Below are 24,726 nucleotides of genomic sequence, written 5' to 3' on the forward strand. Positions count from 1 at the left end.
TCTTTTTCATGTGGTTCCTTTAATAGACATTTGGGTTCTGATTTAGATCTTCTGAACAGGTTTTAACAGTACTGGTAGGAACTCCTACTGCTGCTATGTAAGCAGTTAAAAACTTATTTCTCTAAACTTCCCAATGTTAGATATGTTTTTAAATAGGGAAAGGCTATTTGTGTCAAGGAACTACAGAACTGTCCTCATCTCTCTGGACAATTACAGTGATGGGACGTCCTATCTGAGTAGGCACATGTGGAAACAAATAACCATGTAGACACTCACAGATGTACAGTAAATGTTATCTTTTTCACATGTAAGCAAAATACAGGAAAACGGACGCTGAAGCATTTCACATTGTTCTGTAATGTACTTGTATGCGCACAGTCAAATGTACAAGTGCATAACCATACTTAGGCACAGTGGCAAATGAGTATACTATGAACATATGTGAGTACTCGTACATCGGCATTAAATAACTTAATATCAAAATGGCGTAGTAGCAAAGAAAACCTATGGCAAATAAACATTCACATCGTAAAGCCAAGCAAAATTGGACATTCCGGAATGCAGGTTTCCTGCTGTTGTTTCAGCCAGTCAATGGGGAAGCAGTTTTTTAACCCTTCTGGCTTTTATCTTCTTCCACTTGGTATTCTGGCCTCAGATCTCATGTTAGCACACATGCCAAGTGTTACACTCAACACAGGAAACATTAATCCCAGACATTTGTTTCTCTGGTGCTCCTGTGACAGCATTGTAATATGCCCCAAATCTCTGCAACACATCTATGCAGGGTGAGAACACTATTTAATTTTCACAATATTTATTGCCATCATGCAAATGCGCTGAAGCACAGGAAGAGAAATGGCAACGATGTCAGAATGACAACTTTCAGCTGAGTGAGAGCTGTGGAAGCTTTCACATAGGTAGAATTTCTCTAGCATTTTCCCTCCTCAAAACACAGGCCCAGTTGACTTCAGCTCTCAGCACTTCTGCATTTCAGGCCTCAGGTGTCCTTTTTTGAGCACCCAGAAAAAGAGGGAGGAAATTCCAGAATGATGTCATCATGCCTACACATGGGGAAGAGGAAGAAGCTAATCAAAATTCTAGCATTTGCTAGCATTTTAGCGTTTGGCTCACAACCATATTGTTCTTTTAGCTAAGCTTCTCTGTGCATGTGTATACATTTCTCTGTAAATAGGTAAGGATATCTGAACTGTGTCTAACCTGCTAAAAATTCTTGCACTGCCTTCATAATAAAACTAATTTATTGATGTGTATGCCCTTGGAAAAAAAGGCATGGCATGTGTTGTAATAACCTTTACTTATTTTTCCTGCTCCAATTAAATCTAGAGAAATCTAGGGAAACGTGGGTTTGATTGTTCCCAGAAGAGGAAGGAACTACAGAAGATCTACCTTATTAGATGCTGAAGTACCAATACACCCCCTTCTACAGCTGTGTCTCAACTATTAATTCCTTTTCTGCTTTATAAGCAGGAACAGACAATAGGCAGGCAAACAATTTGACCCCCAAAATCAAGGGAATCAAGGAATTTTAGGGAACAGGGATAAATTTGCTTCAGTTCAGTCTGAAAATCCACTGCATTATCTCAAGTTCTGTTTATATGTTGTCCCTATCCATTACAAGTGAGGCATTAAAAAAGCATACTGCCTTGAAAATCCGAAGATTTTCAGTTAAATATTGGTTTAGTTTTGATTTGCTTCCTGCAAGTTTTCTCAAACCATTCTGTTTCTGAAACTTCCCTGCACAAGCAGACCGGTTGGAAATGGGTTAAAGATGGAAGGTGAAATCCATATGTAAACAGCTGGCTCCAAGACCTGGTGCTCTAGGGAATGAAAACTTGTAATGCAAGACTCGGAGAACTCTTGTGGGAGTTGGCTTCTTTAGGTATCTACCACAAGTGTGTCTGTATGCATATATCTGTACACCATTGCGATCCTATCAGTGTGTGCATATGTACCTGAGGTTAACGGAGTATTCACTCCCTGCTGCGCTAGTCACTCCTCTCTTTTCACACTTCTCATCTGTTCCTAGAAACTGGGACTGCCTCTTTCTTTCAGAAATACATCCCCGTCTCCCCTAGCACCGCAGACCGACGGCAGAAGGAATTTTTTTTGCCCCTCCTATGTGTGCAGTGCAGGTGACTTTCTCACTGGCTCTGTGCTGACTATGGTGGATGTTATGTGCCTTTTGGCCAGTGGACAGAGTGATGTGTTTAGCCTGCCAAACTGAAATGCCCTGGCTTTCTCTCTAAAGCTCTTCTCTATATCCCTTCTGTATAGGGTAACCAGGGAAACATAATTGCCAAGGGAGGCATCATGAGTACCCTACTTCTACGCCACTCAGAGTGGCTGTTTCCTCTCATGGTCTGAAAAATCCCTGATGAAGAGTTGACATTAGTTAGCAGGGCTTTTAATTCTGGAAATGTCTCCCGATCCATGCTGAATTCCTCCTTCCCTCCCAGCCTGAGGAACACATGGTTATCCCTCCTCCCTGATGGCTGGGGAGGCAACCTTTGCCTCTTGCTGCAGTTGTTAGTGGTAGGGGGAGCGATGGAAGATCTTATGCCAAGATTTCCTTTTTTTCCTAAGAGGGAAAAGCATATCCATCCATGACAAGGCACTTCCTTACAGTATGTGGCTCAGCCATGCTCACCAGCCAAGATGCCAGCTAGCAACATGCACTCTGTGGGCTTCTGGGGGAGGAAGTACTGGAGGAGGCAACGAGCCTTTGCAGGGGAAGGTGCCAATAGTTTAGTTGGAGAAGCAAAACATGTTGCCCCCTGCCCAATTCTAGGCCATGTTAACATGGTAGCCTTAAAGCAGGGAGTGTGCCTGGAGAAGTGCCATGTCACATGGAATTGTGTGGTGGCAGGCAGATTGCTCAGAAAGCCCTGAAGGAACTGCAGCAGTTTTTGCTAATGGCAAAATGCCCCCCGGGCCAGGACAAACATGAGTTCTGTCACACAATGGACTGACCCAGGGCACTAGTGGTTCTTGCTGTGCCATGGTGGCACATCAAGCTCCAGAATCACTGCAGAATAATTCTCCATAAGCCATAGATTTGCTTATTTGAATTGTTAATTACTGTAACACTCTTTCAGGGCTAAGTCTATTTTCAGCCTTTGTAGTTAACTGAATCTAGAAGACCGAGTGTCCCTGCCCTCTCAAAAGTGTGAGTGGGTTGGGTACTGGCCCTGGGCACTGGAGAATGAATCGTGTTGCTGTAGCTGGGAACAAGTAATGAAGGTTAGGTAGGCTCGAGCCATTTTGATGCATCACTGTCTTTCCACCTCTGCTTGTATCATGTTTTGGTCTGGACAATCAGAATCCTTGTAACTTGAGACAGACATCAAGGAATGAATGGCTTGCTTTCTGAATAAAATGAGAACATGTGAGTGTGGGGAAAAAGGGGAAGGGAGAAAGGCATTTGCATAGGTCAGGAAAGGTCATTAAAACATCTGGCAGTAGAAACTGACATGTGTCAAATTTTAGTGTTCATTAAATTCATATTAATGCAAGAATGATTCTTAAGCTCCACTTCTGGTTGCCGTGTTCCCTCATTTGATGGCGATGACTTTTCAGAACTGTACCATGCTTGTTTGCTTGCTAGTGGCATCTGACCTGAGGTCAGATTTCTATGTAACCCTTTCCTGTAAGTCAAAAGACAAATTAATCTGGTGAGAATTGAATTGGAAATGAGGTGTCTGGATAGCAGGTGTCCCAAATGTGGAATAGCTGCCAGGCTGAAACATGTTTGCATCTGTTCTTATGCCATCCAAGAAGTCATCTATGAGGTCAGGGAGACAGATATTCAGCAGGCATCTGAAATGGGAAGTTGCCACAGGGAGCACAAGCAGCAGGCTCCCTGTGTTAGCAGAGTATCTTGCAGTCTGGGAGAAAATTTCTGGGAGTGTCACTTTGAGTATAAACGTAGACATTTCCATTTATTGTGCACTTTGCTTACCTGTGTTTACTACCAGTTTAGAGTTGTAAAGAAGACGCACTATTTCCTCCTCCTTAAAGAGGAGAATCTCACAAATCTTTTTCTTCATTTTTTTTAGAGGATGAAGATGATGAAGAGATGGTGGAGCCAAAAGCACAGGATGACTTGGAGACAGAAAATCAAGACCAGAAGCAGGAAGTGAAAGAAGGTACTTTAAAAAATTAAAAGGATTTTGTTACAGCTTTAAAGGACTGAATTCTGCAAGTAGTTATATTGGTTCAAAACCAAGAGTGGCATAAAAGCAGAAAATTGTATCCCAGCTACCCAGCTGGTAGGTCTGAAAAGCTTGTGAAAGGCGCAAGACTTCGGCTGTTTAGAAGAAGCAACATGTCCTCATAATTTGGGAACAAAGTAGAGATTCTTGGATTCCAAGATGGTGCTTTCTTCTCCTCTGGCTCAAATAGCCTATTTACATGAGAGATTTAAAATGTGAATACCAGGCATTCCAGTGGCTCCATAAAATTGGTTGGTCTTCAAAGGTACTTAGAGCCCATAACTGTCTGATTGAGAGGGGCAAACTTAAACCTAGTGGTGGTCAGGAATTTTCTGGCAGAAAACTGTTATTTCACTGGAAAATGTTGACTGTCAAAATAAAAACTTTTTGTGGGAGCTGCCCCAAGTGAGCTGAAGGTCAAAACTGAAGCCAGGTAGGTGCAGCCCTTCTGTCCATTCCTGTGAATTCAGACACTCTCCAGAGTTGTAAGAGACAAAAGTTCAGTTTACTACTTTTTTCTGGTGCAGACAAAAGATGTTGCCAAAGTCGTGCATGTCAGCACTGGACACAGTAGATATGCTGTGTGTCTTTCTTTTGCTTCTCTTGGATCTGTTCTAGCTTTCATAGTTAGAAGAGCAATGCGAGGTTTGCTATTCCTCACCTGGGAATTTACTAGAGTACTGGTTATTCTGGTGTGTAGCTTTGAACGCTTAATGCTCACTCTAGTGTGCAGTGGAGGGAAAGAGCTGAGATACCAGCAGCTCTAGTGTGAAAAGAAATGAGCTGCTTCTCCAGCATTTCTTAGCTCCGTATTGCCAGGACTGCTCACAACAGTGTTTGCCCTCTTGAAAGGTACCTTACTTCCTCAGGTAGAGCCTAAGTCACTTCTTGCTGTGGTGTTCGTTATCAGGATGATTCTGTGACCTTAACTTCTTTTTCACAAGATAGTCTCATTAGGGTGAAATGTAGAGTCATTTTGCAGAGAAGCCCATGAAATCATTAACAGTGAATACAGCAGTGGATACTCCTTTCTCATCCAGGGAAGCCTGGCAGGATTTACGTCACTGTCCAAAAAAACTGAGCCTGGTGTATAGTGCCCACATTTGCTATCCTCCCCCAGTGAAGTGAGTTGCAGTACCAGCCATGCTGTTTTGATTATAAATTGATCTTTCTTCTCTCTTAAGAGCATTATAGAAATCACTCATGCGCTATGTCCTGCAGTGTTCATTGCTCATTTTATCCTTATGGAAACATGGAGGAGAAAATTGACTCCTGCTCCTCATCCATCTGCTTTTCCCACCGCCTCCAGCCACTGCTACCATGGGCAGAGGAGAGTAATGGTGACAGCACAAACAGGAGTCACACAAGGGTCTGCAAAGGCAGAACTGAAGACATGACCAAGAAACATGGCAACATAGAAAAGCTACTTTTTTCCTGAAAATTACTCTTCCTCCCAAAACTGAGGGGTCAACCCACATATGGGCTTTAGGAGTCACTGGACCTAACACAGTATCTCTTTTACTTATGACAACAGGAAGCTGTAAACTCTGGTACTGCTATAATTATGCACTGTTCTGAGCTGCTGCATGGCTCTCTAATATTCAGCCTACAGCTGATCTCATCCCCTTTTATTTCCACATAAAAGTAACACTAGTGATTATACCTAGGGAGAAAAAACAAACTCCTGCATGAGGAGAAGAAAGAAAAAAAATCTAAATACATTCCTGAACTGATTAATTTCACTTTTTAGTGGGCTTTCAAGTTAGCCTTTTATATGCTTCGCTGACCAAGCGCCACTGCCAACATCTTTTATTTCTTTGTTGTCTTTTAGTTTTGAGACAGTGCTCCCCTTCCCTGCCTAGCAGACACCCCCAGGAACATCAGATCAACTGGGCTAGTTTAGCACTAATCTCAGATACACAAACTGCAGACTGTAAAACCAGGCACAGCTTATTTTAGCAGAACCAGCTTTGTGAGGTGCTAACACTTAACTGGGTTCAAGGAAGAAGAAAACATGCTTGCTGCCTGATAGAAATTGAACTTGACCTGCAGTATGTGTTGTGTTGGATAAAATAGTGGAGTGCTGATGCCTGGCATTAAATGCTGTGAATCAAATGAAGCAGTCGTCCCCAAATGAAGTTCCATATTTTAGCGTTTGGTGTCATTCTCTCCTGGTTGGCTTTAGTCCTTTCTCCAACAAAATCCCATTTTCCTCTCTGTTGTAATCACCGTTCTCATATTCTGAGCAACACTAAGAGTTTGAAGCCATCACTTGTGTTTCATGGAAGTGATTAAAATCACGTTACAAGTCAAACAGGAGTTTAGAAGAACATTTCCTGTCAGTGCTGCATTCTGTGTGCCTACTCAGAATTAATAGCTTTTCTGCAAATTAGCACATAATGGGTTAAAAACATGTTTATGTTGGCATTAAGTACTCTGGCTTCTTTTTCTCTGCAAGGCAAGACAATATTTTGCAAACTTTTTAAAGAATCTCTAATAGATATTATAGTGGCGCCATTCACACTGCTATATAGTAGTTAAGGCTGTGTCAGCACTTCCATTATGAATTCTGTTTTTCAGGGATTTATAACCCAGCCGTAAAAATTTGCTCTGGGCTGAAGTTTGGTTTCAGCTCAGGGAGCACATTTTTTAACAGATTAAAAAAATGAGCGTGGCCTTTTTTGAGTTATAGAAGTGTAAGAAAGAAAAAAAAAACGATGGGAGAGAGAAGTGCAGGGAGAGAAAGGCAGACATTTTTTTCATGAATACAACTCAAAAATAGGTCAGGATGAAAAATAAAGCCTGAATCCAGTCTGATCAGTCTCCCTCTCCTCAAACCAACAGAACAAGAATAGTCTATTTTTATAATGGTGTTTTAAGAGGAAATGTGATTTTTTTTTCACTGTGGTTTATAGGTAGTCCAAATTAATTCTACAGACCTTTATTGCATGCTTAATTTCCTGGTCTTCCTCCCGCACACTCCAGCATTGCTCTACAAGTTTTGGTAGGATTATTCAGCAGTCATGGATGTTTGCAGGGTCTGACCTTAGTTCTGGACCTCTCTCGGCATCACTATAAGGCTCACAATGCACCTGCAATAGGGCAGCCTGTCTGGCACATCACCTCTTGCAACACTTCAGTGCTGTGGGGCGCTAGGGGTAGCGAAACAGCTTGAGCCCCTCGGAGTGTTTCTGGAGTGGGAGGTGATGACCTGGCTTGTTGACCATTTGAAGCATATGAAGCCTTGGGACTTCCTTGTGTTTCTCCCAAGAGGCTGCCTGTTGTCACCTCTATCTCAGGTGACAAGAACGTGTCTCCTGTGTTCTTGGAAGAGCAGAGCGTGGGACACCTGCTGCTTAACTGAGTTGGGCTCTTATCTGTTCCTGACCATGTAAACAAGAGACTGGTCCCAAACTGTAGCATCGAGTGGCTTGGAGCTTTCCACCGCCAGAGAGCTCTGGAGCTCCACCTGAGTTACCTCTTTGTGTCAGGAGAAACCGCATGAACAGCAGGATGGGCTTGGTATTGGAAGTGGACCTCAAGCTGCATTTATCTGAAGCTGTGGATATGTCCACAGAAATTGGCATGAAAAGCTGTGATCAGGCTGAGATCTGCAGCTTCAAAGACCTATGCTCTTCTCTTGTGCTGGTCCTGTGTATGTGGCTCAGGTGTCCACGCAGCAGGCTGAGATGTGGGAAATGGTTTAGCTCTGGGCAGCTCAGGCCTGAGGAGCAGGATAGGTTACACTGGGCTTTGTAACGGCCTGTAATGCCACAGTTTCACTGCCACAGACCCCACGGCTAGCTTGTGTGTGCTGATACATCCTGATAGCCTGGCTCAGGTGTGCTCAGGGATGGTGCTCAGCATAACCCCTGGAGACGAACAATCAGTGGAAACAGCCGTGCCTGGCACAGATTCTAATTAAATGCTCTGGACCCGCTACCCTAGAACCAAAAAACCAAAATGCACCTCAGAATCCCCCTTTATATGTTCAGCAGTTATGCCATGCAGGGGCTTGCGTTTTAAACCCAAGACAATCAAGATGACATGTATCAAACCATGATATGGCACATATCAAACCATGATATGGCATATATCAAGCCTGACATGAAAGTGAGAAACACAAGAAAAACAAAGGATCACAGGCTATCTGCAGGCAAGGACTAAAAGCTGCTGAGAGCCACCTTGTAGTTCTCATGCTGTACATTTCTACTGTCCTTGGTCGCCATCGCATCTGAAGTTTACATGGGTTTAAATATGCGTTGAAAGAAACAGCACAGCTCTTAAAAGGTTTTTACTGATCTCCTTCTGTCTTTTGTTATGTCTCTGGGCTTATAACAAGGCTGCTTCCTGCTTTACCGGTTTTATTAGTTCACTCTTTCTTTCATTCACTCACTCCTTTTGTTCTTTTTCTCTTGTTTTCCTTTAATGGACTTCATTTTTCCTGTCAGGTTTTTACACTTGCTGAGGTTCCAGAATAATATTTTTTATATTCTATTATACTTCCTTAAATGTGGGTCTTTTTTATCTTTGTTTTGTTGTAGGTTGTTTTTTTTTAATTATCTTTCTTATTCTCTTGGGAGAAGTCTTGAACCCTGGCATTTAAGTACTTGGGTATTTGAGCCTGCACTGTTATCACAACTATATTATTCTTACTACAAACCTGCTTCTGCCATATAAGAACAACTCTGCAGCATTTTTTTATCTTAGTTCCTAAAGATCAAAGGAAATGTTTTAATATCAGGGTTTTTTTCTGTTTTGTCCAAAGGAATTTGTGAACAAAGGACCTGATGTGAAGTATGCTATTTCTGAGGATCATGTTAAATCACTTGATATAATAAAATGCTTTTAGTTTTCATAAAGAAGTGTTGAATCAATTGGTTGTTTTCATGCTGCATTCAATTTTTGTTACATATTGTAGGCCTTTTTGTTCATGCACAAGTGTTCGCTGTCTTTCATTATGGTAATAAGTCTCATTTTCTTCCCCCATGGTGTCCTCCATGTATACATAACAGCACAGTGTTTTAATTTTAAATGTGTATTTCATTTTATTTTTGTTCAGTATAATACATTAACATGTGTACAGGGGTTATTTGATACATGTTGTTGACCTCATAACCCCAGAGCCACCCAGACAGCACTCTCCTTATGCATATGTGATCCCATCAGTGTTTCTGTGGGTCCATGGACAGATGGGATGCCCAGTGGCTCTGTTAGAACTTGGTGGCTGCGTCATGGGTCCTCCTGCCATGAGCTATGCGGGGCCAGAGATGGATTCAGCTCCTCCAGGTGGGAAGCAGAGCACAATAGTTCATTACAAAGCTACAGTATAGAAACGAGCGAAGTACGGGTCCACCTTTGCAGGAGTTTTCATTGCATTCCAGGCAATAAGCACGTAAATTTTAGCACTGATAAGCTAAGCATCACACTAGGCTTTGTTAGACACAGAAGGTTAGATGTGATTTGTTTGTTTTTTATGCCAGGGACAGCAGATGCTTGAAGGCAAATGCTGTATTCTTACAGGGCATTTCTGAAGGTATTGTCACATCACATAGGTCTCTGTGACAAAATAAAACAAAAGACACTTTGATCAGCTACTTATATTTCTCAGAGTTTTCCTTGAAGAGAGCCTATGTCTCTTGAAATCTGAGATCAAAGTAACTGTCAGGTCCCAGAAAGGAAGAAAAATAGCAGAAAATTACATTAATTCTTTTTATTTTATTTGAGGTAATGGACAGACAGGGAGAAGGAATAAGGGGAAAATGGAAGCAGCTCAGAAAGATAAACAGTTAGGAAATCTTCATATTTGAAAGAATAAGCCTGTCTTATTTGGGTTTTTTGCTTATACTTCATGTATTTGCAGTAGTTACACCAATGTTTTACTCTGGAAAAAGTAATGATGTTAACATTCTTGTAAGAAGAGGTTGCCTCAAATAAAACTTCAGAGGCAGCCAAATGAAAGAAGAAAATAAGGTTAAAATATGAAGCTTAATATCACCAGAGGGCATCTGGTGTGTCAGTCAGATGAATGAGGTAAACTAAATTATGCCCTACAAACTTTAGCCAAGGTGTTTCTGATGCTGAAGAGGGTTTAAGAGGCTGCTGGCCTCCCACAGATTATTGCTGACTGCAAGGGAGATTTTGCTGAGGTAGAACTGCAATCATGTGTGTCTCCATTGCTTGTGAACACTCCGCAGCTCCCAAGCTGTTTACTTTTTGCCTTTTCCCTTTCTATTGATTTTTGGTCATATTTTCTTTGCCAGTTATAGTCAGCAAATGGCTAGGCAATAAATTTATATTTCCAAGCTGTAGAGAGGATTTGATTTAGCAAATAATTTTTACCATTTGGAGCAGTTTAAAATAAGTTTTCCAGTTGCCTTTGCAGTTATTTTCTTCTCTTTTATGACATTTTGCTGCATTGTCATGCTTGTTGTCTTTGATTCTCGGAAAGCAATGCTTTAGTGGTGATAGTGGGATATTGCCTCATTACAGGCTTCCTTGTCAGATGAGTTCCCTTAGTGCCAATTACTATTCAGCAGTGGATGCTGCAATAGGTCAACCTGTACTTTTTGCCAGTCATTCTTTTTTTTCACATGCATTGCTTCTGTCTAAAGCACTTAGAGGCAAATTGTGCTCCTGCCTTGGTAATTGTCGCTCTACAACTCAGGGGGACTGTGCGGAAGGATGTAGATATTTTCTGGATGTGTGGAACTCCACAGGAACAAATAACCTGGTGGTAAGAGGCGTAGGACCAAGGCCATAGGAGATCATCAGAGGCTAAAGTTTCTAACTTCTTAGTTGCTTTGTCTCCTGAGGGCCAAATTTCTTCTCCACCTTTTGCATTTTTCCTCCCCTCTATATTTAGCCCAAGTGTAGTGCAGAGATTTTGTCTCTTGACTTGAGGCAAATCTAACCTTGGTGATAACAGCCTCTCTTCCAACCACAGAGAGTGCTCTGAAAGCACATACACTGAAAACTGGGGGAGCTGAGTGATGCAGTAATGCTGACCATGTCACTACTCCTGCCTGCTGTTCAGCCTTTTAATCCATCCTTGCCCCTGGGGCTGGTGGTGATGTCATACCTGGGCACTAGAGCTCACGAATGTACTGTGAATGTAGTGTGAACCACAGGAGAATCAGGCAGGAAGAAAGAACTACATCTCCCTGATAGCTGAAAGAAGCTGAGTGGCACAGCATAGCAACTGGAAAATAGTTTTGAACTGCAACTTTAAAGCGTGTCACTCCATGTTGAATTAAACATTAAGATGTGTGTGACATGGCTGGGAGTTTAACTTTGATGTATACTGAGGCACCTTGCTGAATTATCTTATTTGGCTGCTGGTGTTTTAACCCAGTATGGCCTGGGGAGATTGCAAGGTCATTTTCACAAGTGAAAAACTCAAATCTGTAATGTAAAGTCAAATTAAGGAGCTCAACAGTTAAACTCTAAGTATGAGACTTTGTAATTTTGCAATAACTCTGTTTATGATATGTTTGTGTGCCTAATTATAAATTTGGAACAAAATTATCTGTTAGCATAATACCTATTACGTCAACAGAGCTTTTCATGCTGGAAATTTAAGCTAGTTGCAAGGCTGGTTTGGTGTAACTGTGAAGGCACTAACAGCACTTTTTAAATACAAGTAATTCTTCTACATAACTAAAACAATGGTTTGAAAGCACATGTGGGCAAAAGCATAATTGATATACAACATTGCTACAATATCAATATGACCCTGCTAGTATAATTGAGAACAGAATTTTGCACCATAGCAATAGTAGCATCCCAATTTCCTTTCCTTCTGATGCTCATGTTTGAGTTAAAATTTACTACCAGGTCAGAATTTACTACTGATGGAGACGTAGCATTGGTACAACCTGCAAAGACAGTATTTTTCAAATGAAGGGCCATACTGGAAGTACTGGTTTGGAAGTAAAGATTTAGCATCTCTGCGTACATGTAAAGAAGCAACTTCATCTTGTGGGGGGACAGTCTATCCTGACCAGTGCCCGAACATATCTTACCCCCTCCCAGGGCAGCTTTGGCTACAGCTTAGTAGCGTTTCTTTCTCTGACTCTTAAGATTCCTCTACAAGGAATAAAACTGCCTTAAGAAATTAGTATTTGGTCAGTTGCTTTCGATTTTGCTGCTTCAGAGGATGTCTTCTGTTATTTATTTCATTGCTTCATAAAAGCTCTAAAGCAGAGACAGAACTTATCAGTGACACCAAGCAGAAATGGGAAGAAGTGAAGGGAGGGATTATGTGAGATTTTTTAATACAAAGAACTGTAGTATAAGTTAAGAAGATTATTTTATCTTTGGCTCCACTCACAGGTCCCCTGTTACATAAGTGTTGGGCTTTTTTGAGTTAGGTATTGCCTAAGCGTCACTCACAGCCATTTCCTCCTGAAACAGGAACACTGCTTTTATTTAATTTGGGGACTTTAAGTATTTTCCCTTTCAGAATCATAAATATATAAGATATTGGATCTCTTTTATGTAAATGCTGCATTCTGGGAATACGCCGGAGTTTGTTTAGATATACTAAAAAGTTCTTAGTCAAAATTTTAAGAGTAAGGTTTTGATTTTTATCCTGCCATTGCTACGGCAAGCTTTCATGTCAAGAGAAACCCACTAAAGATGTTGATTCATTGGGAAAGGGGTGAAATGACAGACTCTTAACTACAACTTTTCATTTTCCAAGCTCCTCCTAGAGAATTGACAGAAGAAGAAAAGCAGCAAGTTCTCCATTCGGAAGAATTCCTGATATTTTTTGACCGGACAATACGTGTGATTGAGCGAGCTTTGGCTGAAGATTCAGACATCTTCTTTGACTACAGTGGCAGAGATGTAGAAGAGAAAGATGGGTCAGTTTTGGTGGTTTTCTGCTTTTTTTTTGGCTTTACAAAAAGAATTCCAATCCCAGGAAGACTTTATTTTAAAACTAAATTAAACATTTCTAGAGTTAAGAAGAGGTTAAAATATCTTTGTGAAGGCCTGGGTCAGTTTGTTAACTGAAATTATTTTGTAAAATAGCTTCATGGTTTTTTTGCTCTTTTTTTTTTTTCTTTGATGTATTATTCAAGTGGTTTAATTATTTGTTCCAGTTTGGGGATGAAATTTCAAATTCTGAAGAAATAATTGAAAGAGATAAATGTGTATATACACATGTATAGGTAGATGTGCATTCCAGTGGTATACATCTGTGTGCTTATATCATGATACTTTTACTAATTCAAATTACTGTTGTCTATATTCTACTACTGCCTCAAGTCTGTAATGGATCCACTGTGCTGCACATTTTGTGCATGAAAATGATGATCTCCCAAAGTGTTCGCAATCTAAACACATAAGATGAGAGGTGACAGGTTGTGTATTCAGCAATTGATGGGGGAGTAGAAGCAGCAAAACTTTTTAGTAGAAGAGAAAGTATTTGGCTTTCGACACCTGCATATTTGTTGAAGCCTCATGGCAAATAACTGTCTGTGTCCTGCTTGAAGTTACTTACTGGAGGTTACTCTAGAACATCACCTCTGTATCAGTGGGGCAGCACTGGACCAGCACTGAGCTTCAGCCCATACTGTTGGTGCGAGAAGGCATCTGCCATCTCCATCGCTGTGAGGAAGTGCTGCACCTCAAAGATTTCAGGAGTCAAAAATAAGAGAGGTTTGGTTATCTTGGATGTGAAGATTCAGAAAAGGGGGAGCTGAATGCCAGGGCCAGGTTTGGTCCTAAGAGACAAAGGTGGCAAAGGTGGCCCAGGATAACCCAGAAGAGTCAGTAAGGCAGGGGATAATTAAGAAATGTAGTTCTTTGAAACAGATGTAAGATTTGCTCCTCAGTGAAGATTCATTATCAGCAAGACAGTCAGTCAGAACAATCAAATCAAGATTGGTGACTTCCCCAGGCTGAGCAGAGATTTGAGAAGTATTCAGAAACTTTTGCAAATGATTTTCACAGCATTTGAATCCTGGTACTTCAAGAAATGTCACTTTGTTTGAAATCACACAGAGATGTTCAAGCTGGAGCCAACCTTTCCTTTAACCGTCAATTTTATGATGAGCACTGGTCAAAGCATCGTGTTGTCACCTGTATGGATTGGTCTCTTCAGGTAAGTTGTGAAGCCAGGGAATATGTTTCCACATCCCTTCTAGCTTCTCCTGAAAAAACAAAAGGTATCCAGCCTTGGTTTGCCCTTCATTCTACAAGGTGTGATATTATTTCTTAGCCAAGAGCAGGGCCCTGAATAAACAAATGCATTTTTCCCTATAAAGAAGAGTAGTGGTCAATAATGAAGCTGTCATTTTGTTGTATATGTTACTTGGTCTTCAAAACCAGGATGTTGCATTAAAACTGTAGGTTAACAAACCTACTAAGATGAAGGAGTCATTACTTTTCCTCCTCCCTCCACTCCTTCAACACATGGAAATTTTTTTAGGACAAAAAGTTTAAAACTAAACCAATTTTAAAAAATCATTTACTAAATATGTAGCAATTGATACAGTAAATAGTTATACATAATAATATATAATAATAAAAAATAAAAATAATGAGGAACAACATATATTTTTCTAGTATACGAAACCTCAAAATGTTAAAGTGTCTTAACAACTTGAAAAGATGGAAAGGGGATCTTTCAAAAAATACTGGGCTCTCTCTTGAAGCGATGGAAGAAGAGGCTGCAGCTGGCCAGGGGGCATGCTAAAGCAGCATGCCTGGAACGTATCCAGTTTCTGTGCACTGCAAAGCATTGTCATATTGCAAAATAAAACTGATGACAAAGCTGCTTAAGCTTCCCAAACCCAATACAGCCACATCAGCAAAGCACAGAAACCAGATTAATTAGTTACTCCATTGGAGAGCTGGAGTAAGTACACACACACATCATCATAGGTCCTGTCAAATTTATTCAGTTCCAGTTTTGCTCCGGCCCCACTCATCCTCTGTCCTTCATCCCTGTTAGCCTGTTCCTAGGTTCCGGCCTGGAGCAAAGCAGCTGGTCTCCCTGGGGAGGAAAGCAGGGAGACTGCTCCAAGGTCCACAATGCAGATATAAAGAGACTCCTCCAGGAGGACACAGACTTGAAAAATGCAAACACAAGCCGGTCTGCCTAGTTGACCCCAAACTCATCCTCAGACATACCTTGGTATGTCCAGAGCCCTGCTGCAGCCTGGTGTGGGTGACAGAGATGCTGTAGATGTAGCTTGGCCCAGTGCTAAGAACAAGCTTTGCTTAACCTAGTCTTAGGAATAGATGCATTTTTTTGCGCCATGTTAGGTGTTGCACGTGGCAGCAGCACGTGTTTAAGAGCAAGTAAGTGGTGCGTGTAGGCTGAGAAGAGGCAGTAGATAAAGAGTGTGGTGACTCGCATCCATCCTTCTCTCCTTCCCCTTGAAATGGCAGGGTGTGCTTCCATCCCTCTGGATTCTTAGGTAACATGGCAGCTGACTGCATGGAGGACATGGCAAGCAGCAGGGAGGAGAGGACCTGGAGGGTCCCACCAGGCAGATAGTCTGTGCAGGTCTGGCTGTCTGACCCAGCGTGGTGCACAAGAGCCAGCTGCAGAGAGGCCTCCTGTAACATCCAGCTCATGCCCCATGTGTGAAACGAAGAATTTATCCCTTTGCTTTCATATAAAATATCAGCTTAACAACAGGTATGTACTGATGTGATGTGGGTGGCCTTTAAGCACATACGGATTTCCACAGAAATCAAATATAAGCCTGAGGAAACACTTATCTTAGGTTGTTCACTTGTTCAGGGGCTGGAAATTACATGGAATTCTTATCTGATATTTTCCTAACAGGCAATTCTTAACTGTATTCCCAGGGCAGCAAGAAAAAAAAAACCAGCCTCAGAAGAGCTCTGCCAAGTGTAATTGCTCAGGCCCTGAGGCTGCAGGCATGTTCTACTTCCCACCTCTTTGTTCCAGGGTGGCCCCTCCTGCCTTCCCCTCTGTTAACTCCTCACACTCAGCTCCCTGACCTCCCAGGGGGTGCTTCTCCATGCCAGAGGGACTTCTGTGCGATGCCCCACCCTAGCCTGGGAGGAGGGATTTGTCTCCTCTCTTGCCTGCTTTGAGGTGTATCATCTGGCAGGAGCTGGTGCCGGACAGATGTGTTTCCCCTAGCTAGCTCTGGTTCTCACCCATGCTCCAGGATACAGCAGTGTCCAGTATGCCAGAGGATAACTTGAATAATGATGGGAACTGTAGAACACGTTGCTCAATTTTCTGTGATAAAACTGTTGCTGCAAAACAGCCTGGAGGCAAATAGAAGCTTAATCAAACAAAGGACCTCGATGCATTGATTAAACAAGTTATTTTGTTCCTACTCACAAGTGAAAAATGGTCCCAAAGGTGCGGGATCATTCATACCATTAAAGCTAACCCACCAGCCCCTTGATTCCTTTGCAAAGGGAAAACAGCTTCATCAAGGATCTAAGGAAAAGGCCTAACTGAGTGTAAACATAGAGAGGGAGTGGGATCACCTTGTTGTGTCCATGAGGAGGTAACTTAGCTCATCTAAAGCCAAGAAACCACAGTTTCAGGGATACTGCTGTATCTTTCTTGACTCTCAGACAGAAAGCTTGAATGGTGTCCTGCACAGCACCATTTCCACATTGTTTTCAGTCGCAGTTAGGACAGCTGGACACCTGGTGAGGACTGAAATTCTTAAAATGCAAGTAGATTGAGTGAAGCAGTGAGTGTGCAATGCCAGCACAGATTTAGGGTGCTACACTTAACTCTTTTCTTTTTTTAGTCAAAAAGCCTCATAATGGTGTTACCCACCTACACATGACCCCAGCGTAAACTTGAAACTGCATTTCCAGTCAGATGCATAAACTGTGATTGCAAAATCTACATATAGACTGGCAAGATTTGAGTCAATGTTTATTTATGGCCAGACACGCTGCCAACCAGAACACGCTCACTAAACTTTCCAGGAGAGCAAACCAACCCCAAAGTACCTCTCAACTGGAGCTTGAGACCTGGATACACAGTACACACCCTAGCTGGCTGCAGTCATGCTGGTGGAAGGGCTTGTGGTTTTGCCCGCCGAGGTATCTGCCCCTTCACGACTGCCAGCTCAGCTGCTCATGCGAATGGTGCCTAACCTGTTAAGTCAAAACAAGATGCCCTGGCAAGAGCCTGCTGCACACAGTGTTTACTTGGACTCGGGCCAATGTGCATTCAAAGGAGAAGCTGAGCTTGCTGTTCAGAAGTGTTAGCAATCTCTTTCACAGGGAGAGAGAAAGAGAAGAGAGGGGTGAGGCGGGTGAGAGCAGTGGAGGGCAGGCTGACACAACTGTGTCCAGAGAGGTAGTGTCTCAGATGCGAGATTAAACCACTCTCAGGTCTCCCTCAGTTCTTGAGGGAGAAGAGGTGGCTGGTCTGCTGCAAGCTCTAAATCCCATCCAGTGATTTGGGTGCTTAAATCACCCTTACAAGCTGTGCCAGCACCTAGGGTCTGCTAGGCTGTAGGTACAACCCAGTCAGGGCTGGCCCAATATGGGAAAGAGGCAGCTATGGTGACCACGTGTCGTTGCTGGTTCTCCCACACGTGGGTCCAGGCTCATCTGGAACCATGAACTTGAATAGAAAAATCATCAGCTCCATGATGTATTACCCATGGAAGTGTACACAAAGTGGGAAAGAGCAGCTGCTGATGGCAGAAATTACAGCTGTGAGCATTACTTCTTCCATAGAGATTTTGAGAGTAGAGAGGTTCAAACCCTAATAATAATGCTATAAAAGGTGAATTTTTTATTATTTTTAAAATACCTGATGTGGACCAATTTCACAGCTCCCAGTAGCACTGTTGGCAGTTTCTTCATCCCACTTCCTTTACATCTACCAGCTGCACTGTTCCTCTATAAAGTGATGAATGGTTTGGTGGGAATTTACCTGGAAAAGTGACAATGATTTTTAGAGATCATTGAGAAATTTGGAGGGAAAGCATTCCTAATTTACAAGAAGAGGGTGTGTGGCCTGGGGAGCTTGGGCTGCTGGCTCACTGGTCTGCAGAAGCATGTGCTTTTCTCTGGACATGCCATAAGTCCACTGCCTTACTTTGACTATTTGGGAGGAAGGACAGAGGCTGCCAGAGGTGCCTGATATCAAACATGTGAGTAGAGGACTGGGTGCTATTGTATAGGCAGAAAGTAATCGATGTTTTGTGAACAATTTGTTACTTCTTATGGTGCTTTTCAGTGATACAAGGTCATCAAGAGAATGTGAAAATCTGATTTGTCATATATGATATTATGTGTGTAAGTATGTGTATATATGTAAATAGAGCAAATACCTGTGTGTGTTGCATATCTACTGCTATACATCAGCGGATAATGGGTGTACAAGAAAATATGGATCTGATTTTAGAGTGCTCATTGCAGCAATCTTACTGAGTCAGTGGAATTCGAGGTCACCCTGTGCTTTACAAGATGACCGTAGCATCTTGCACAATTGAGCTTTTGTGAAGAAAATGTTTTGTTTGCTATTTGAATCATCAAGAAGAACTTTCAAGCTGATTCTGTGCATAAGTAAATTGGAGGAGTGCTTTATCAAATAAGAATAGTTTTCAGATATGCTGAAAAACCTGTGAATTTCAGAATAAAAATAAGTCAAGACTATGGTCATAGTGCATTTATTATCAAAATCAATTAAAACTATGGTTTGTCCCTGAAGAAATGGTTAAGCAAATATGCTAGAATTACTCAAGCTTTCTGATTGTTCCTCTTCCTGGCTTTTCATTCCTTTTACAAATATCTTGCTAGTTGTCTTTTCTGAGAATTAACCTGCAGTAAATAACATTGCCTTTGTGGTATCTGAGAATGACTGATAGAGAGCAAGGAGCGGGGGCTCTAAGGAGGTCAGGGACAAGTGAAATATAAAACCAAAATGAAGCCGAATACTAGGATTGGACTAGCATGTATTATAATTAAAGCCAGATATTGCACATTTAGTGTAGATTATTTCTGTCTCATCTGATTTTGCATAGGTTCTTCATCATCAACCTTATTTCATTTGCTTTTTCTTTTTCCTTCTAGTACCCAGAGTTGATGGTTGCATCTTATAACAATAATGAAGATGCCCCACATGAGCCTGATGGGGTGGCCTTGGTATGGAACATGAAGTTCAAGAAAACCACACCGGAATATGTTTTTCATTGTCAGGTAAGACTGAGGAAGCCATTAATTTCATGCTAGACAAAACAGAGTTTACTACGTGGTGCATCTTGCCACTGTTTGTATGAAGAGGTTGAGGTTAAAAATAGGCGTTTTTGGGAAATGTACAAACAGCAGTCCAGTGTTTTTAGAAGGCAACAGTCTTCTCAAACAATACTGAGAGCCTGTCAGGGCTGTGTGTCATTCTTTGTCTATTTAAAACAATCCCTAGGAGGTTTACTTCATAAAGCTCTTGCACTTATGAAGTAACTGTGGTGTACCACTTCCTCATCCAGGCAGTAACATATGCTTTCCCACCCACGGTAGCTTCCTCGCATCCTCTGCGCTCCAAGCTGCCTACTCATGCCTTGGTTCTGCTTGATATCATGTTTTGCCTTTAAAATTGGGAAGTACGCCTTGCATTTTTGGGCATGCGTCTTACTTACACCTTGTTAAAAACATTCTTATTTCAAGGACTACTCAACCAATTCCTATTTGACTGTCAAACTTCACGTTAGCAAACTAGTGCTTCACTTCACTCAGTGCTACTTTATGACCACAGTATTTAGAAGTTTATGGACAATTCAAAAATAGTTGGGTGGTTAATTTCTATAGTCTGTTTACTCCTCATTTGCCACTGCTTTTGTGTGTGAACTGGCAGAGACTTGTATTGACAGAAATATTCTGCTCATTAGCTCTGTCTCTATCAAACTGTCCAAACTGTGGAGTAGAGCTTGGGCCAAATTTCCAACCTCTTCATTAGTATCCTTCTGTGGTAATTAAATACAGGACAGTGGTATTTAAAAAGCCATATGGAAAAGTTTCAGCAAGTAAGACTTAACAATCAGAGATTAGTAAAATGCAGATTATTCTGTGGTAAAAATTGTTTCTCTTGGAAGGATATGTATTACCTGGCTAATTGTGTAAGCTGAGTGTCATTTTACATTCAAGGACCAAACATCTTTTTGAACTACATTTATGTTTGGACTTGAGTACATTATCAGATACAACATAGTGGGAGGGAGTTGCTGGAACTGAAGTTATTGCTTCAACCCGATTAAGTAACCTTTAATTCTGGGCATGTTTTTCTAATTTGCTATACTGAAGAAAAACTTCACAAGGAGCCTAGTCCTGCGCAGCAAATATGCCATACAGATTTATATACATATATATGTGTGTGTATTACCTTTGAAATTAGAACTTCTATTTTTCTGGATATCATGTTCAGCAGACTGATGTGTTCTTTCAGACTGCTTAAGATCTTAGCTCAGATCCCATGTTCAAATTCTTCTAGGATGTACATGAACTTTAATGTTTTAAATAAAATATTCAAGAGCAGAGATTTCACATTGCATTTTCTGGAAGAATAATCCTTAAACTGGGTTGATTTTGCAACATAATAACCAGATCCAGGGTACCCCTTCAGTACACAAAGGGAAGATTGACTACGAACTTAACAATGTGGTCTGTTAAGTAAAAGTTCTATCTAGTCTTAAAAGTAGATGCTTGTAATCAGATCAGATATGACTCACTAAATTGAAAGCATTGAGACAGGCTGTACTCCCCGTTAGAATAACACACATAGGACGAAGTGGTGGCTGGAGGTCTGGCCGGGCTAAGCTTCTGTCTAATTCTCCCATTATGTTGTACTCCCCCCTTTTTAGAACTAGAACCTTAAAACCCTTGAATTATGACAATGTGATTTCACACGCATCCTGGATTCATCGTCTTTCAGTTAAATGAAATCACTTCTTCTGTCCATGAGAAGTATTTATTTTCTCAGTCAAACTGTCCACAGAACATTTGCATTGTGAGTCCATTATGAGTTGGAACCATGTTTGAACCACTATTATGGGGCTTCCGACCTGTGGAATATCTTCTGAATCTCAGATCATGTGGAGATATGCACATGAGATTAAATGGGGATGCAAAAAGCATGGGACTTGGTCTCTTGAACACAGACTTTCTTCTAACTGACTCAGATGGAAAATAAGAAAAAAATTATCTTAGCTTAGAGTCTGGAATTCAGTTCTGTAGATCATCATGTTATTCTCTTAGTGGAAACCAACTGTATTATAGTCAGCCCCATATCGTTTATATTACCATTTTGAAAGAGAAACATTCCCTTATTCAGTCCTGATTCAGTCATTTCTCTTGGTCTATTGTGAGACAGCTCCAATTTTTCATCTGCAATACAGGACTTTATAGCAGTCCAGCCCACCAGCTAGAGATGAGCTTTATCATTACAGCTAAGTTGCCTACATACGACAAATACAGTACTTGGAGCATATTTTTCCAATAGACCTCCATTTTCCTTTCCAAAGACTTTCTATAAAAACATGGTCTCAATAAATACTATATGGTGCTGACTAGAATACCTTTTGCCGGTCGATTTTTGGGCTCACAGAGCGAGATACAAGCAAGTAAAAACTCATTTCAAATATGACTGTCAAGGAACTTATGAAAGCCACTTCTGAGAAGCCAAATCAATAACTAGGTTTATGAAGCCATTTCTGAGGAGCTTTGAAGAAATTCCATCTCAGGAATTCTGATGACATCAGTAGAAATAAATAGGGGAAACATCTCTGGACAGATAAAGAGCTGGCTGAACTTCAGCAAGCAGAACTTCAGATGCCTCTTGTGCACATTCAATAAATTCTTGAAACTAGCAACAGTAATGTTTTTCTGTCTTTCCTGGTATATTATACAAAGTTAAGTGGGATGACTACCAAGGGATTTCTTAATTTTATTTACCTCTTTCAATGACTTTTTGTAATTTTAGATAAGATCATTGTCATAATCAGAATAACAGGCTTTCCCAGTGCCTTTGCTGAAAGTTATCAGAACCCATGGGCTTCAGTTATAGTTGTGTATCAGCTGTGGAAGACAAGATGCAAAACTCTACCAGTGATGATGGTTTTTTTCTAACTATAATCAGCAAAATGTTCTATTTCAGTTCTCAAATGTGAGGGATGATATATTCAGTAAATATGAAATTCTTGCCCAATTTAAAGTCATGCTAGGTTGTTGGCCCACTAGTACAGTGTAGGTGGTAGTGAATTTCATAGATCTACAATATGTTGTGCTACGAATACTGGGTTCAGTTTTATTTAATATACATTAGGGAAAAGTAATTATCAGCCAAGTGCAGTTGTTTATGCTACTCATTAGTTCATGTGAACTGCCGTGTGATCTACCAAGTCCATTCTAAACAAAACAGTCCTACTGGCTTCTACTCTCTCCTCCTGTTATTCTACTTATTTTATTTTTGCCCTCCTTTGGTTTTTTATATTTCTACTTTACCCAGTGATGTGCTGGCAATATTTTAGCTGGGACTCCCACAGATTTTTTCCTCTATAGCTCATCATACGTGTCTTTACCACAAGTTTAGAAATAGGAAAACAAGGAAGAGTGAGGGATCAGGCATTTTGTTCATTTATTGTCCTACGCAAGCAAAACAAAATGTTGTCTCAGAAGCAAATTCAAAGTGGAAGGGTGATACCATTTGCCAAAGGAATGAATGCTCAATGTTTTCCTTAGATATTGAGGAATAAATTGAGCATGCAGTTAATACTGCAGAATGCAGACTGGGAATATCTTTTCAGAGAAGAGTCAGGGATGTCCTTTTAGATGTGCTTGAGGAGGCTCTGCAGATGAGTCATCTCTGGTTGAGTTGGTTTGGCAGAATCCAGAGAAGGAATGAATTCCAGCAACAATATGGAAATCACATTCACTCTCCCTTGCTTTGATGGGAGAATTTTAAGCAGTGGTTCACACTGCTTCTTTCAGCTACTGTTGGTCTGCATTTAGGTGGAGGAGTGGCAAAAATGAAAATAATATGGCACAGTTACTGATGCTGTTACTCAGCATGGGCTCAGTCCTGTCCTGGCTTAGGAAATGCAAGGAGCTGGCCTTGTATGTGAACATTCCTATACTGTTGATTGATCAAGTAGCATCAATGATTTTTCTCAGTCTTACTCTCTTTCTTAGAAAGCACTTATATGACCATAATGTTTTTGGGTTTTTTTTCACGGAACAAACAAATAAAAATCTACATTACCCATTAATTATCAGGAATTATGTAATGCAGTCCGCATTCTTTATGTACTTCTGGTCATGTCTGCTCGTGATGTTGTTTCTGTTTCCTGGTGGTCTGATCTAAGCTTTCTAAGCTAAAGTGACCTGAAAAATTATCTGGAACTTTGCACCAATATATCTGTTTGAGTGAGGCAAATGACAACTCAGCCTGTGCTTGCAATTAATTGGCAAGTTGAACTCGTAGCTATTTTACCTTTCCTTTCAACAGGGTCTGTTAGCATGGGTACAGCATTGCTCTTATGCCAGATCTCATAGCTTTTGGTTTAAAGCTGATCTGCAGAGACAGAAGTCACAAGGAAAAGAAATAATCAGTGGGGGACTTTAGGATATTACAGACCATTTAATTTCTTCTCGAACTAAAGAGGGGTTATTAAAGTTGGTTGAGGTATCTGCATCTCAGCTTCAAACATCATTTTAGGAGAGGAGAGGTGGGGGAAGACAGCTAAAATTATTAGTTCCATGCCAAATTGTATGTTTCTTTCTGATTTGAAGTACTCTGCATTGTCTTTGGAAAGTTCAATAAATTCAGCTTTACTACACCCAATCTAATGATAGCAGCAACCAAAAAAAAAAAAGACTACATTGACTGTATTTTGATTTATTATATATTATTTCTCAATTTTTTAATTTCCCCTTTCTCAGCTATATCTTTTCCAAATGTCTCAAAAGGGCAGTGAAATGTACAAATCTGACACCTAGAAGTAACTCCATTCAATATATTTTTAAGGAAGGAAAGCACATGTGAAGTAGCTTTTACTTAAGGAAGCAGTAACCATTTTAGAGTTCTTTCAAGGAGTCAGATTGACTTCAAGCATAATCACAAAAAGATTTCAGGAGTATATCACTTTTAATAGCTGCAGCTATTTCTATCCCTTTCCTAAAGTGCCATGTAGTCAGATTTACTTGGTTGCTCCCATCTCTTTACTAACTGTCATTTTTTTGTGGGATATGGGACTTGTGTTTTCTATTTTAATTTCGAGAAAAGCTGTCCATGCTTGGAAAATATTGGTGGATTGGTTACGGAAATCAGCCACTCAGCCGCACCACAAAATGTTTCATTCTCCCCTGGCTTTTTTGTAGTGGCTTCTATACACTGCCATTAAGTTATGTGTTTGACCACTCTTCATTGCTTATCCTGGTGTGGTCTTTCCCTTTTCAACTAAATGGATGGAGTCAGAAATGTGTATCTTAGAATTAGATGCACTGAGGTAAGTGAAGGTCTCTATTTAGT

General features: G+C 40.9%; 1 protein-coding gene across 6 annotated transcripts in view; it reads left to right on the forward strand.

The window, feature by feature from the left end:
• DYNC1I1 (dynein cytoplasmic 1 intermediate chain 1) overlaps window positions 1–24,726 on the forward strand; it is a 192,143-nt gene that overhangs the window by 101,481 nt on the left and 65,936 nt on the right. For all 6 annotated transcript variants that reach the window (XM_069859665.1, XM_069859668.1, XM_069859667.1 and 3 more), the window contains 4 exons: window positions 4,077–4,166; window positions 12,937–13,099; window positions 14,244–14,343; window positions 19,281–19,406. In XM_069859665.1, coding sequence (XP_069715766.1) covers window positions 4,077–4,166; window positions 12,937–13,099; window positions 14,244–14,343; window positions 19,281–19,406 — 479 coding nt within the window. The remainder of the gene's footprint in view (window positions 1–4,076; window positions 4,167–12,936; window positions 13,100–14,243; window positions 14,344–19,280; window positions 19,407–24,726) is intronic.

This window comes from Phaenicophaeus curvirostris, chromosome 6, assembly GCF_032191515.1.
Source record: "Phaenicophaeus curvirostris isolate KB17595 chromosome 6, BPBGC_Pcur_1.0, whole genome shotgun sequence".
NCBI classification, from domain to species: domain Eukaryota; kingdom Metazoa; phylum Chordata; class Aves; order Cuculiformes; family Cuculidae; genus Phaenicophaeus; species Phaenicophaeus curvirostris.